The sequence below is a fragment of the Aplysia californica genome, unplaced genomic scaffold (genome assembly GCF_000002075.1).
Source record: "Aplysia californica isolate F4 #8 unplaced genomic scaffold, AplCal3.0 scaffold00569, whole genome shotgun sequence".
Taxonomy (NCBI): Eukaryota; Metazoa; Mollusca; class Gastropoda; order Aplysiida; family Aplysiidae; genus Aplysia; species Aplysia californica.
The window spans coordinates 462,409-478,056 of NW_004797839.1; the positions used below are offsets into that span (position 1 = coordinate 462,409).

Sequence of the window (15,648 nt, forward strand, 5' to 3'; positions counted from 1 at the left end):
AGAATGAAGACGCGAAGGGTAAAAAAAAGTATAGCTTGCAAGAGCATGGATGATGAATGAAAAAAGTTCCAAGTCAGGACAGTAGCGGGGAAAAAAGAAGGAACATGAGCTGAAAACTGTGAAATGCACCTTCTTGTTGAAGATGTTTTGCACCCCCATCAATGCAACTAAGATCATTTAGGGGGCAGGCTGCTTCAACCTGCTTAAAACGGCCACGCCAGGCTGAGACAGACACAACATCCCCAGCAGACAGATGGAGATACTCCATAAAGAACCCTCCCTTCATGGGAATCGAACTCTTACCTTACCACAACACCACAGATACTGGTCTTTGTTTTTGTAGAGGTTTTACGGTTCTCGCAACTGCATCAGGTCATTGAGCGCCAGGAGATTAGAGGAGTTACAAGAGAGTAACAAACATAAAACGGAGTGTCTCCGTACACGGTAACCGGGCACCTAGTCTCAGTATCTACGTACACGGTAACCGGGCATGTAGTCTCAGTGTCATGTACACGGTAACCGGGCACCTAGTCTCACCTTGTCTCAGTATCTTCGTACACGGTTTTGCCCCCACCCCTTCAACTCCTTTGCCCCCTCCTCTGGGCTCCCGACTCTTTCTGCAGCCTTTCAACTGCTACACCTAGCCTTCTCGGACAAGGGCGAAGAATATCGAAGGTCACGTGAGCAAGTTGCGCACGTTAAAGACCCCTTGGTGGTCTAAAATTGATAAGAGTAGGCTTCGGCCACCATCTGGGCAACAGTCAAAATTTCCCACCAACTGAAAATGCATAATGTGTCCCGCGCGCTAATATTACCTAATGCAGTTGCGATTGCTGTAAAACATTTATTTAAAAAAAGACTTTAACCCCCCCCCCCAAAAAAAACCCCAAAATCACTTGTCACAAACAATTAAAAAATTATAAGAAGATAGACATTTCCCAGGTCCATATGTGATAACGAAGGAGCATAATAATCAGACGGTTAAGAAGGCGCACTACTTTCATTTCTTTCCAGCTGATCGGAATCCATGACACTGTCAGTTGACAGGGGAGTTAACAACTAAAATAATGGTTTTAGATATGCTGGGGTTTGTAAGGAACATATGCAAGCAACCAGTCTGTTGAAGACGGCGATACATTGACATTGTCACAGGTCAAAGCCATTTTGTCTTGTTAAATAATCAAAATCATATTTAGGAAAGGACTGCATAAAATATATTGTGAGGAAGAAGTCAAATGGTTGGTGAGATGGAATCCTGCCAAATCTCAATTTTTCCAAAACTACTATTTTGCTCTATATTCCCCATTCCCAAAACTCTCTCTCTCTCTCTCTCTCTCTCTCTCTCTCTCTCTCTCTCACACACACACACACACACTTCCACACACAATCACTCACTCACTCACTCAAACGACCGAGGCAGTGAAAGGGAAGTGAACGCTGCTTCAGAATTTTCTAAATAGCCACCTTTGTTAAAATATATTGAAGTGCTTCTAAAATCTCTAACACCTTTTCTCAAAAATCTTTTGGGGGGCAAAAACGACATTCTTGTTTTGTACCGGACACTTTGCCAAGATACAAGGCTGAGAGGATACACATTAAAATACATTCCAAAATAGACTCCAACATTTGGATTCCCCTGAGACTCGGAACCTCCACCCGCAAGAGCTGAGACAAAATGAATCAACCTCAAGCATCATTCCAGTCAGACCATAAGTATTTTAAAGTAATCATCTAAACATGTATTCCAGTGTCCAACATATGGATACAGCTTGAATTCTCACAATATATAATATAGTCTTATTTATAACTCACTCAGCCCTGGGGCCAAATCCCTGTCTGCCGGCTGTGCCTAGAGGTTTAAGGTGTTTTCGTAAAATTGAAAAAAAATATTAAATCAACTCCAATGGCCGTAATACTAGATCTCTACACCCAACCTTGGTTATTTATTATATGATCTACAACCCTTTACAGAATTTGAAAATATTTAATAGTCTGTGAGATATCGCCAGCTGAAAAAGGTTGGTAACGGGCACTGAAAGTAGCTCGGAACAAAGACCAAGACTCGTTCACATTTCGCACTTCAATACCACGTGCAAAGTTATTTTCAATTGCAGGCCAAGTTAGAGGCCTTTGCCCTTGTAATAGTCTGTTACTTATAAAAAATGGGCACGGGTCACGTAAAAAGTATAGTCAGTTCTCATTGGACGTGCGTTTACGTTATTAAGCTATAGAAATGTCCGTCCCAATACTGTTGGGTTCAGGGCCCAGCACAGATGTGCACAACCTGACTATCTTGGGCTCAGGGCTGAGTGGGTCAAACACTTCTAAACAAAGATTTTTAAAAGACTGGAGAAAGAAAGAGGCAAACGAAGAAAGACACAGACACCACATTACGAAGTCACTGACATAGCCCACCCAAAAAAAGAAACCTTCTAAAAATATCCATAAACCTAAACCCCCACATAGGAAAACAGACAAAAAAAGCCCGCATAGGTACAAAAGGTGAACATAGATCGCGTTGCAAAATCCCAAAAGTGAAGCGAAAAAAAGGTAGGCAAAATCTGACTGACCTCTTGCTTCTCCATCTTGCTCTGTTCCTCGATGCGTGTGATGATCTCAGTCATGTTGGTCTCCAGCACCATGCCGCCCATCACCAGCTCACTCAGGATGTAATGCACCTGGCATACATACACACCATAACTAATGTAGAGTAAGATTAGTAAAAAAACAAAATTGTAAAGGTATGATGGTAAAGGTACGATGGTCAAGTTGTAAGGCCCATTATCATCGTCAGTGCCCTTCCCACCGTTGATCAAAGTGTTAGCCACAAACAAACTTTTTCCACATTTCCTTACCTGGGGTTCATCATCATCATTGCCTTTCTCAACCTGGATCAGGGTATACGCCATGAACAAACACTTTCCATATTTCCCTATCCAGGTATAGCCTCTTGATATTATTCCATATCTTCCTACTTTCCTGTAGACCACTTTCTGTGTGTTCCTCTTCAAGTTCTCTGAGCCTTCCCCTTGATATCTCATCCAGGTGATTCCAATCTAACACTTTTTTTATGCAGCTGCCTGGCTTCCTGAATGTCCAATCCATCACCATAACCTCCTTCTCACCTAATCTCCAAAAGAGCTCTCTATCTTGTTCTCCTCATCTCCATAAGACTTTCTCATTATCTCATGGTTAAGCTACCAAACTCTAATCGTGAGGTTTTATCTTGGGATAAACACAACACAAATTTTCCTCACTTCACCCAGGTGGGATCTTATCAAAACGTTCAAAGCTTTAGCACCTGTAAAATGGCAGCTTGCCCTGTAAGCTTCCAAGGAAGTTGAGATTGTTCCACAATGCTACTAGGTCTACAGGGGTAATAATATGGATTGTGAGGCGCTTAGAGCTTGCAGCTTGCTGTTGAGCAGGAATTTGTGCTAACAAATACTATTTATCATTTATTATCATTCTTTATACACCCCAATCATTTTGGAGAGAGCAACGGAGCATCAATGGACATGTCCGGAGTGCAGGGATGTTGCTTCCTGAATCAATGAACAATGAACAATTCACCCCAATCAACACTAGATCAGTTTAGAGTTTCAGTAAAGAGAAGCACATTAAAAAATCACTGGTCATTCAGTGCTGGGGAAAGAGTAAAACAGACAGCAACAAAAACAAAAAGATAGCCCTCCACCGCATACTGCTCAATGTGAATAGACGTCATAGTTTTACACCTCCATCAATGAAATTTGGACAATGAGAAAATCCACTCCCTGTTAATAAAGACTATTTTACACCTTAATAGACACAATTCAGAACACAAATGATATTTGTCTTAATCATCTAGCTACAGATTTCAGAACATGACAAAATCAATTACTTGTAAATTCTGGCAACTGTTTTACAGCCTATGAACAAGATTAATTAAACCAAATTCTGCAGGACTGTAGGATTTTCTTCATTTAAAAAGTTTAAAAAAGGGTGCTCAAATAAAACAAAAATTAGAAATTGAGGATCATTGTTCCATTTATGCTGTTTCTGATATAAGCTGACTCCACTTTTCTTTTTTTTTTTTTTACACTTTGACCTCTTTCTCACTCACCTTGTCAACATGGAAGATCAGATCCAGCTCACAGACATTTTCAAAACACTTGTCCAAAGTTTCAACAAATACCTGGCAGTAGAAAAAACACAACATTGGGAGACATCACAAAATATCATTGGGTTTGGGCTTTCGAGACTCAGCTCAGTCCAACGTTGTACCCCCAGGTAAGGTATTTTACAGGAATTTTACCATTTGGCTTGGTCCTATCTGAGATGGACATTAAATGTGAGATTCATGCCTTTTAAAGAACGTTACAGAGTCGCAAAGGGTGATAAACCTATTTAAATTCACAATTTGTACTTCCTACAACTTACACTCAAGTTATTTAAAAAATCGAACTTTTCTTAGACATACACTATTACATCTGTAATGATATGGGACATAATCCATAATCCACCACAGTTGCTTGTACATCATATTACCAGTTGATTCCCCTTTCAGTGTAAACACTCTATGAGCAGTTCTCACATTGTCTTGAGATTCAGGGCTTCTGGGAACAAAGGGTCTGGGGTCTATATAAAGCTGTGTCTGTGTCTCTAAGTTTTTCTTTGGGCATTTTGACTAGTTGAGTAAACCTTGCTACAACATCAAAAGGTCTCTTTCCCTATTTCATATCTTAATCTTTCTGACTAGGGCTTCCCCTGACTAATTTTTCCTTTCTTTTCACAATTTTAGCAGGATTTCACCAAACCCTCTTTCAAGGTTGTCAAGATAGATGTTTATTCAACATAACATAAAAAGGAAACAACCATCTTGAGAAGCAGCTTTACAGTCCTACCCTTAAGTGTACACAAGACATAAGAAGTGAGTCCTACCCTTAAGTGTACACAAGACATAAGAAGTGAGTCCTACCCTTAAGTGTACACAAGACATAAGAAGTGAGTCCTACCCTTAAGTGTACACAAGACATAAGAAGTGAGTCTTACTCCTAAGTGTACACAAGACATAAGAAGTGAGTCTTACTCCTAAGTGTACACAAGTCATAAGAAGTGCACATATTTCAAAAGTACATTACAAAGACAACAACAAAGTCAGCTTCATTCCATAGTCACTCAAATCAATTTTTGGAGGGTTCCAGATAAACCTGTTAAGCGAATAAAGTCATCGAGGAGCATTATACAATACAGTTTTGTTCTGTTTTCTTATTCTCTCCCCAGTTTTTAAACGAAACGAAAATACCAAAGTTTAAGTTCTGATTTGGAATTTCTTTCTTCCTTTAATTTTTTTAAGCTACAGAAAATAACTAATGAACTTGTGAAATGACAAGGACAATATGCTTCATTCAACACAGAGAAGTTTCATAAGAGGTAGCACTTCTGATAAGATTAAGTCAAATAGGTGGAGAACCTTCAAAACTACCAAAGATTAAAAACAGAGTCGCCCTCCATCTAAGCTAACCATGAAACCAAAAAAGGTATTTGCACATCCAAAAAATAATAGTGTCTCTCCAGTTTGAATTCTAGTTGTTTAAGCCACTATGCTGCAGAAAGGGTCAACCTTAAAACACCCATGCTAACTTTTACACCCAAATAAATAAATAGTAACTAAGCAAAAAAGGCATAACCCTCCCGAATCATATAGATATATTACCCCCCCCCCCTCCTCAAACCAATTTCAGGGGGTTTCAAGATTAACCTGTTATTCAAATAAAGACAATACAGCTTCTTAGTGGCAATGGTACATTCCAACCTATTCTCTCGATGGGGGCACAAGGTATGGTTTACATCACTGCTGGGGAAACTACAGCACGGCAAGAGATTTTATTTTCATGAAGCCCTCTAAATCTTATTCCAGATGACGCAAGGAAGAATTTCATCAGCGCTCTGTTACTAATGTCTCTGACATCACAGTAAAAGAACAGGTTTAACTTCATTATATTTATCAAGAACTGAAAATGAATGTTTGTATTCTTTTAAAAGTATATACAATAAGATTAAAATACTAATTACTTTGCTACATAAAGTGCACTATGCGTCCCAGTGACACTGTCTACCTTTTGCATGAGACCCTTACACTGGAATGTTTCCCCACCTCTTGTCTACATAGTAACACCAACTATGAAGTTAAAAGCATAGCCAGCAAAGGCTATTAGCTATTTAGAAATCTCCAGAAATACGGTGACGTTAGGTAAATTACAGTAAAGCTAGGCGAATTTAAATGGCACTCCACTGTAAAAGGGGTAAGATTCATCAAACATATAAAGGTGAGAATCTAAAAAAACCCTCCAGTACCCACAAAAAGGAGAGGAAAAGAGCGGGCAGTTGGCGGTTGTTCTGGTGTGGTTTGCTTCTTCTTTCCTATCAAACATCTATCTTCCTTATCTCCCCTTCTTCCTTTTTATGTTTGTTACTCTCTCGTAACACCTCCAATCTTCTGGCGCTCATATGACCATGCAGCTGCGAGCGCCATAAAACCTCTACTAAAAATAAACTTAAACTAAAGAGGAAAAGAATCTAAAAACCAACCTGAATTAAATCCAGAATGCCGAGCTCACTCTCCGAGGAGTCAACACAAAACACAAAGTAGAGAGTAGCATAGTGACGGTAAATCAGTCTGTAATCTGAGCCTCCGATCAACCTAAAGTGAAAATGCATATAATGTACCGTCAGTTAATCTAAAGTGAAAAGGCATAAAATGTACCGTCAGTCTACATGAGGCTTGCCTTGCTAACATTTTAACATTTTTTAGGCAGAATCGCACAAAACTATACGGTTTTCATAAAATGACATTTATAATTTAATAGAATTATTTTACTGCCCCAAGGTGCAGCGTCATATTTGTCAAAGTGGAGGGGGGGGTTGTTGTTGTTTTATTGATTTGTTGCACTAATCTTACCCATGTCCTTATTAATCTTAAGCAAGATGACTCATCTACAATTCAATCTCTTACATGTCATACTATTTAATGTGAAAAAGCTAGGTCTCAATCCCACTGTTGGTGGCAGAGTGACATATCTAGATTTCTGCACAACTATGTTTAGAAGCATTCATAATTTTTGAAAAGCTAAATGTGAGGCATCATTGTGAAATCAGGTGCTCATCAAAATTAGTCGTAAGACGCAATGTGCTATTTGAGTTACCAGGCTCAAAAGGCTAAAACTTGACATTCCATGAATATTTTGTGTTTTGGATCTAATGAAAGTTTCATGTCTTTTGCTTCATTTAAGATCAAAATAAACAATTATAATTGACTATAAATATTTTATTTTGATTTATTTTGGAACAGTGTGAAGTTTGTTGTGAGCTTGGGCAACAAGAGAAAGGAATTTGGACCTCAAAACTCTCTCGAACATTTGGCCTGCTGGTGTGTAGCTGTGAGATTATTTACAGAACCATTTCCACATTGCCACCTTGCTTCAACATCCTTCATTCGTCCCTATTTTTAGATTTAGACCCTTTTCGAGCATGAGTGGTCTGAAATGTAAACAACTTGGTGTCACTATGAATGGCTGAGGGCTCTGAATGGTTAAACGGGGTAATAACTCCTGCCCACATCAAGCTTGTTTACGTAAACAGCAGACTGTGCAGGTGTGCCCTGCTAGCTCAGTTATGGGCTGTTGACCGTGCAGTTTTACACTTCCATTGACTTTAAAAGTCCGTTTTTATTGTGTTGTGGTGGGTTTTTTTAAAGTTTAATTGATGTTCCTTTAGATCTCCCTGGGCGGACTCCTTACCAAGAAGCCACCGAGGCAGTCAATGTGGATGCGTGTGCATGTTTGTGTATTTGTGTGTATATGTGTATACGTATGTGTGTGTGTGTGTGTGTGCGCTCGTGTGTTTATAGTGCTATTGCAAACGAATAAAATGTACAAAAGTTTTTAAAATGCACAGAAAATCGAGGTAGCCAAACTGGTACCGGTACTAATACTGAGGGTAATTTGCCATTCGATGCCTTAGAGTATGATTTGAAAGCTATTACTTCCTCTACATTACTTTCTTCTGCAATTCACTTCATGGCACATGTCTATAGAGCGCACTTTTCTTATAACCAAAGACGCATGTTATTAGGCTGAGACCGCTGTAACAGTACCAGATAAAAAAGCCTTTATTAGAAACATTTCTTATAAAGAAAATCTTAAGACAACAAAGTGTTGATAATAAATAAACTTGACAACTTACGTTCCCCCCTCAAGAAAATTGCAGACGCTGTCATCACGTTTCGACACCAGATGAAATGTTTCTCGGATGATCTGATGCTGTACATCCTCAGCCTGGAAAATGTTCACATAAGAAATATCGATGAAATAAAACTGAAAATATCTCTACCACAATAGTCAGCAAACTTGACTTGAAGAGAAGAAAATGTCACATCAAAATTCATTAAATACTCCTACCACTCAAGTCACCAAAAAGGAGATATAGATTATTGTAATATAATACACTAGTACATATATATACACACATTTAAATATACCTGCACCTCACACGACTCTAATATAACTAAATTAATACTTCTGTCACTGGATTTTCATCCTGTTAACAATGCACCTTAATAATGACATATTATATATGCGTTGATACCATCTTTTCTGAGTTTCTGCACCAATGTTATATCTTTCATGTTCCAAAAGTTAGACAGTTTTTGTCTTGCCTTTTTTTTATATTTATTTTTTTTCGTTCACACTTGTCAAAAAATTTTTCAATTTAGCATTGCCGACTTCAGCGCGTCTAACGAAATAACCAGACAAGTTACAATATCCGTTCTTTTTTGAGTCTCAAGAGCAGAAATGCGTGCTCTGGGAGCATTAAATGATAAACCATAAATGCAAGGATACACAACTATACGTTGAAAAGTACCAAAAATGAAGTCAGTCCAGACAGACTGGCGACAGGGAGCTGGCGACAGGGAGCTGACCCCAATGACCCCGATGAGATAAGGCGCTCGGCGGGGAACCCCCCCACTGCAACTAAAATTCCACTGCCTGTGCGCCGTTTGAAGTGTACTCTCATAAAAGTTTTCTGTGTGTCCATAATTTGTTTGTGTGAGAATGAACAGTTTTCTACTTCTGTGTGTCCATAATTTGTTTGTGTGAGAATGAACAGTTTTCTACTTGTGTGTGTCCATAATTTGTTTGTGTGAGAATGAACAGTTTTCTACTTGTGTGTGTCCATAATTTGTTTGTGTGAGAATGAACAGTTTTCTACTTCTGTGTGTTACTTAGTAGTGGCCAAACCAAGATAACTTCCAAATCTCAAGCCTCTATCTCATTTCTAAGACCGCCGTTGCCATGGAAACATATTGCTCAACGGACAATTAACAGTAAAAAGTAAAATTTCACTTTTTTACAAGACAAGGGGGACCGTTTCAAACCTAATTCAAATTATGGTCAAATGCCCCCCTGAAACCCCCCCATGTTTTTGTTAGATCACGGGGGAAGTTTTACAGCTCATTTTGTAGGCTAGATCTACTGATAAAACATCGATACCAACTATTTAAATCAGTATCGATATCTAGTTCTCTGTGCCGATGATGCTAAGTCTTAAACAGACGGGACCCACATTCTTTAGTTGTACCAAAACTAGTATCCCCAAACGGGACCCATATTCTTGAGGGTGGATCCCATGTACAGTTAGTCCGGACAGGATTTTGAACGGAAGCCATGCTTGCAGCCTTGCTGCAGTCAACTGCTGTTAGTCGTTGACCTGTAAGGTGTAATAGCAACATTTTTTACTGCAGTTAGACTGCACTGCAGATATCTCATATTGATACTACGTTTGCACCAAAATAGTAGTCACCCAGTTTGCTACACACTGAAGTGTTTGCTTCAGGTTCATATTGCTTGCAATATTCTACAAGCCTTTCAAGCCCTCTCTCTAGCATGCTTATAATTTAGAGTGGAATCCTGTTATTTTTTTAGTTTTATAGAGAGAGGGAGGGGACTGGTTCGAAATGTCCTTTTTAGCAGGATTCTTGTTATAAGGGATACAGTAATAAATTCAATGGAAATAATAATGCAGGCTTGATCTATGAGTTTGGTGTTCTGTTTATTTCTTTTTGTTATCTCCCCTGATGATGATTTTATTTCAACATGACCTCTAGGTCATACTTGATCAAAAATCGAATCAGGTTTCTTTCTCTAGCGTAAGCGATGTTGATTATATCTATGGCCGTCTTTATTCAGACTCGAGTCCAAATAACATTTTTTCATATTCGGACTCGAGTCCGAATAAAAAAAATTCTTATTCGGATTTGAGTCCGAATATGAAAAAATGTTATTCGGACTCCAGTCCGGAAAAAAGGAAGTGTCTTCGTTCTATAGATCTAACGTTCAGTGCATTCAATTTTCCGCCATTTTTTAGTTTCCCCCACACCTTTTCTGCCGATACGATGCCCGCCATCTCATTGATATGCCCCCCCCCCCCCCCCATGTTTCCCACTTTCTTTGTTGTAGAAAAAGGTAAAATTGAAAATTAGCAGACCACAGGACCTGGCACCTGCATATTATGAGATGTGTTAAAAAAAAGACCGATTCGTTCAAATACACAAGCCTGTGTCATCTCGATTGTTTACCAAGAAAAAGTTGTTTTGCTGTGTGTAGAGCTGAGCATACGGCAACTTTTGATTCCATAGACCAGCGCACAATTCATTACGTAGATCTACGTCAAGACTAGCTTATTATTGTAATAATGATCAGTTGCCGGGGGAAAAAGACTGACGCGTATGCGACGTTCAACGCCCAGACCGATAGTGCCCCCCACCCCCCTCCCCGACACGCACACAGCCACACGTGTGCAGGCCGCCCATCCGACCCCGACACACGCTAACGAGCCATCTTTAATTGCTTCTGATGACCTCTTGATAAATAAACATTTTAGAAGCGCTATTATGACTTTTCATGCCGGCCTCAAATTCATCATAAGATAAAAACTCGGCTCCTGCACAAAACGCAATTTTGCCCGAAGTGATCCCGGTCTCTACCCAGCCTGAGGCGAGTCACGAGTGAGGCAGGACAGGAAGCCGGAGTCACGAGTCACAGGAAGTCGGAAGTGATGTCATGCTGGACAAGAATCAGAGTCCGAATAACATTATTTCATATTCGGACTCGAATCCGAATCTAGTCACTTCGAAGATCTATATATATCTAGACTCTAGATCTAAATCTAGATTAGATCTAGAACGTTTGCTCACGGCACAGAATTCTACAATTCTGTTTTAATAAATCACAGTGTAGAATTCTGTGGTTCAGGGTGAACGCTTCACTGGTTGGCCTAGGCTAGGGTTAACGCACGACCGTGTGAGAATAGCCAAAAGACTCGCCTGCGCTATTCTCACCCGACTCACCCGAGGTGAGAATAGAGACCGTGGCCTTTTCTTATCACACATGACATGATCTAACTGCAGCAGTCAAAATCCTGTCCAGACTAACTGTACGTGGAATACCCGCATTAACTAGTACCGAAAAAAGGGGTGTGTCTCTCCTCCAAATCTAAGTATTTCTGCCAGGCCTTTACCTTACACTAAATTACGAAAGTGGCTATTCTCACCCGCCCGGAAGTTCTCGCAAGATCAACTCCTCCCCTCTTCTCTCTCTCTCTGTCTCTTTCTGAATACTGTCTATCGGTGTGGACGATCAAATTGACCAAAACAAAGTTAAAAAATGATGTTAAAACACAAAAGTAAATTAATTTGGTTGTCTACAAAGATGCTACGGCTATTTAACTTTTCGAATCGAGCCGAACTACGCGGGTCGCCATTTTGTTTTGCCCGGAAATACTCGCGCTACTCCTCTCTCTCTCTTTCTCTCTCTTTCCACTGCCCACAGACAAAATTGTACGCTTTTAGTAGGCTACAGTTGTAATGGAACGTTTGTTCACGGCACAGAATTCTACCATTTTTCTATTATCACAGTGTAGAATTCTGTGGTTTAGGGTGAACGCAAAATTTGGTGAACGCGCACCGGGTGAGAGTAGCCACAAGACTCGCCTGCACTATTCTCACTCCGGGTGAGAATAGAGGTGGCCCTAAATTACTAAGTAAAAATCAGTCAGACATTCATTGTCGTGCTTCGTACGTACGTAAAATAAACATTTTAGAAGCGCTATTATAACTTTTCATGCCAGCCTCAAATTCATCATTATAACATAAAAACTCGGCTCCTGCACAAAACGCAATTTTGCCTTAAGTGATCCCGGTCTCTACCCAGCCTGAGGCGAGTCACGAGTGAGGCAGGACAGGAAGCCGGAGTCACGAGTCACAGGAAGTCGGAAGTGATGTCATGCTGGACAAGAATCAGAGTTCGAATAACATTATTTCATATTCGAACTCGAGTCCGAATCTAGATCTAGTCACTTCGAAGATCATATATCTAGACTCTAGATCTAGATCTAAATCTAGAGACTAGAGATTAGATCTAGATCTAGAACGTTTGCTCACGGCACAGAATTCTACAATTCTGTTTTCACAGTGTAGAATTCTGTGGTTCAGGGTGAACGCTTCACTGGTTGGCCTAGGCTAGGGTTAACGCACGACCGTGTGAGAATAGCCAGAAGACTCGCCTGCGTTATTCTCACCCGAGGTGAGTGAATAGTCTTCAATAGAGACCGTGGGCGTGGCCTTTTCTTATCACACATGACATGATCTAACTGCAGCAGTCAAAATCCTGTTGTCCTGTCCGGACTAACTGTACGTGGAATACCCGCATTAACTAGTACCGAAAAAAGGGGTGTGTCTCTCCTCCAAATCTAGATCTATATATCTAGATCTAAGTATTTCTGCCAGGCCTTTACCTTACACTAAATTACTAAAGTCTAAAGTATAAAAATCAGTCAGACATTCATTGTCGTGCTTACGTAAAACTGATAAAACTTTGTGAGCCTCGGCTTTCCGTGGTTATTGAAGACGAGGATTCCTTTAATCATCGTGCAACTCCAGTACTGAACAACTATGGCACCACTAAAAGCTTTAAATGTTCAAGAAAATGGATGGACAATCGTGATGACGAAAGTTTCCTGTTTTTTAATTGTCAACAGATGTGGCATCCGCCATTTTGTTTTCAGGTTCAGGTCACGTGCAAAGCAAAAACATGGAATACATTGAGCCGGAATGGTTCGCAAGAGAACAACAACAACAATAATACAAAGGCCTAGTTCGAGTAATATTAAATTCTAATATGTGTTGTTACGTGGTGTATAATTAAATTGTGTAACCGGAGTAATAATCATAATTACATTGTTTCAGGGGGGAGGGGGTCCAAAACAACTTATTGCACTCATCTCCCACAGACTCTTTGCTTCCCCTTATCAGAAAAGCATTATAAAATTCAAATTAAGTTGTCCTGGCTATGAAAGTTATCACGTGTAATGAAGGTCTCTTTCGCGTAAAAAATCCAAAAGAACAATAAAGGACTATCTTTTCCCCTCTAAACACTGGACATTTATCACTCCTAATTTACTTTCAATACCTTTCGTATCGTTATACTGCAGAACTCGCTGTTCAGTTCAATTTCTTTTTGATTGTTCAGAGGAGGTTATTGCGCTGTTTCTCAGTAAGTGACAATAACGGTTTGAAATTAGACGGCTTGAACATTTTTTTAAATTTATTTATTTTGTTTTATTTTTTGTAGCGTTTTACGGCGCTCGCAACTGCATGGGATCATATGAGCGCGCGGGACACACCTAATACTTTCAGTTGGTAGGAAATTTTGAATTTTGCCCGGGTGGCGACCGAAGCCTACTATCGATTTTAGACCACCAAGGGATCTTTAACATGCGCAACTTGCACATGGGCCCTCCGAGATTTTTCGCCCTTGTCCGAGAAGGCTCGGTGTAGATCTTTCCTACCAGAAGATCAGGGGTGTGGCAGAAAGACAGCAGTAAGGAGGAGCCAAGGAGCAGCAATAGAAAGGCTGCAGAATGAGTCCGGAGCCCAGAGGAAGGGGCAATTAAGGAGGTGAGGGGTGGGGTCAGGGGCAGAAAGCAGACGACAGAGCATTGCTGGAGAGCAGGAAAGGAGGTGAAAGGAGACAATTTTAGAGAAGAATATTTTTCGGTCGCTACCCGGATTCGAACCCGGGACCTTTGAATGAGAGGCCAACACCTTAACCTCTATATTATTATGCCACGAGAGCCCCCTTGAACAGTTTTGACGTTATAACCGAAGGATTGAGCGAAAGAATAGGTGCCTTGGGTAGCCAGTCCATTGAATAGGCCTGAGTGTATTATGTTGGAGGGTATGAAAAGAATTCCTGGTTCTGACATTAAAGAGAGACATAATGAATGCACAAGGTGGGGAGGGGTGAAGAGAGAAAAAACTGGGGGGGGGGGGAGAGCGAGAGAGAGAGAGAGAGAGAGAGAGAGAGAGAGTGTGTGTGTGTGTGTGTGTGTGTGTGTGTGTGTGTGTGTGCGTGTGAAGGAGTAAGGGAAACGAAGTAGCTGTTTAAGAAAATCTCTCTGGCGATCATTCGAGTAGAGGCACGAATAGTGGTCACACTTATAAACACCAATCGATTATCTGATAGGCCTATGCAGGACACAGTTCAGATAGATAGATAGAAGACAACGTAAAAAAGGGGGATGAATCATAGTAAAAGAAGATACTGAATATTTCTGCTTACCGGCGACTGTGGTGCAAAAGTTGGGTGTTTCACTGTCTAGAAGACCCGAGTTCTATTATCGTGAGAAAAGATCTTTTTCGAGTATTTTGGTCTTTCTACTGGACTGTTGTATCCCTCTTTGTAGTCCTAGTCTTAGTCCAGATTGGCAGTCTCAAAGAATATCTTAACTGTGCGACTTCAATTTGCTGGGTCTTTTAAAATGTTTTTCGCCTTTTTCGAGCCAATAATTTAGGCTGCAGGATACGCTTCTATTCCCTGTGCTAGAAAGAAACTGATTTTAAAGTGGCAAATATAGCCTAAAGCCTCTCTTCATTATACCATGATGCACTCCTCGATAAATATTTTCTTGAGTAGCAACTGGAGTCTGTGATGTAGCGGTAAGGCACTTCATCGTCGTACGCAGAAGGCCGGAGTTTGATTCCCATGAGGAAAGGATTTTTATTGAGTATCTCCATCTTTCTACCGGGCCTTTGTATTCCTCTCAGCCAGGGTTAACCCTGACAAGCAGGGCCACAGACCAACCCTTCAATAATCTTAAATGGTGTCAATGAGGGTGAAAAACACCTGCACGAAAGTCTTTTTCCGTGAAGGTATGATGTATTTACAACCTACTAACCAAAATAACAAGTAGTAAAAGTGATTCTTTTCTTTCTTTTTTTTTCTTTTTTTTTCTTTTTTTTTTTTGGGGGGGGGGGGGCGCCCTTGAAGACTCCTGTGCACTGCAACGAAATAACAATCATTCGGAAGGTCAGTACATGTATCATAATTTTGAAAATAACATATAAATACAATGTATATTAAGCTATACATCACACTGAACGTAGATGTGCCTCCATTATTTTCTACAGTTGTCGTGTTAATGATAGTCATAGACTTGTAGCCTATTAAAATACACGGACCATATTGTACTCCGGTGTTTTTTCCGGTCCATTATGGAGCTCCCCATCTGAGCCAAAATGAAGGGCAAAAAGAGAGAGGGGGGGGGGGG

General features: G+C 40.3%; 1 protein-coding gene and 1 long non-coding RNA gene across 3 annotated transcripts in view; both read right to left on the reverse strand.

The window, feature by feature from the left end:
- LOC101860922 (AP-3 complex subunit sigma-1) overlaps nt 1-13,134 on the reverse strand; it is a 25,439-nt gene extending 12,305 nt beyond the window's left edge. Inside the window, exons 1-5 of one of the 2 annotated variants that reach the window (XR_220898.2) lie at nt 12,898-13,134; nt 8,227-8,318; nt 6,574-6,685; nt 4,106-4,177; nt 2,571-2,678 (exon numbers count right to left, since the gene is read on the reverse strand). Coding sequence is in view for 1 of the 2 variants with exons in the window: in XM_005107016.3 (XP_005107073.1) it covers nt 2,571-2,678; nt 4,106-4,177; nt 6,574-6,685; nt 8,227-8,318; nt 12,898-12,966 (453 nt within the window). In the remaining variant the exon portion in view is untranslated. The remainder of the gene's footprint in view (nt 1-2,570; nt 2,679-4,105; nt 4,178-6,573; nt 6,686-8,226; nt 8,319-12,897) is intronic. The other variant, XM_005107016.3, reaches the window with a different exon arrangement.
- Nucleotides 13,135-15,346: 2,212 nt separating this feature from the next.
- The window catches only part of LOC118478445, a 3,254-nt gene continuing 2,952 nt past the window's right edge, over nt 15,347-15,648 (reverse strand). The window contains exon 2 of the long non-coding RNA XR_004859052.1: nt 15,347-15,379. This is a non-coding gene — a long non-coding RNA (uncharacterized LOC118478445). The remainder of the gene's footprint in view (nt 15,380-15,648) is intronic.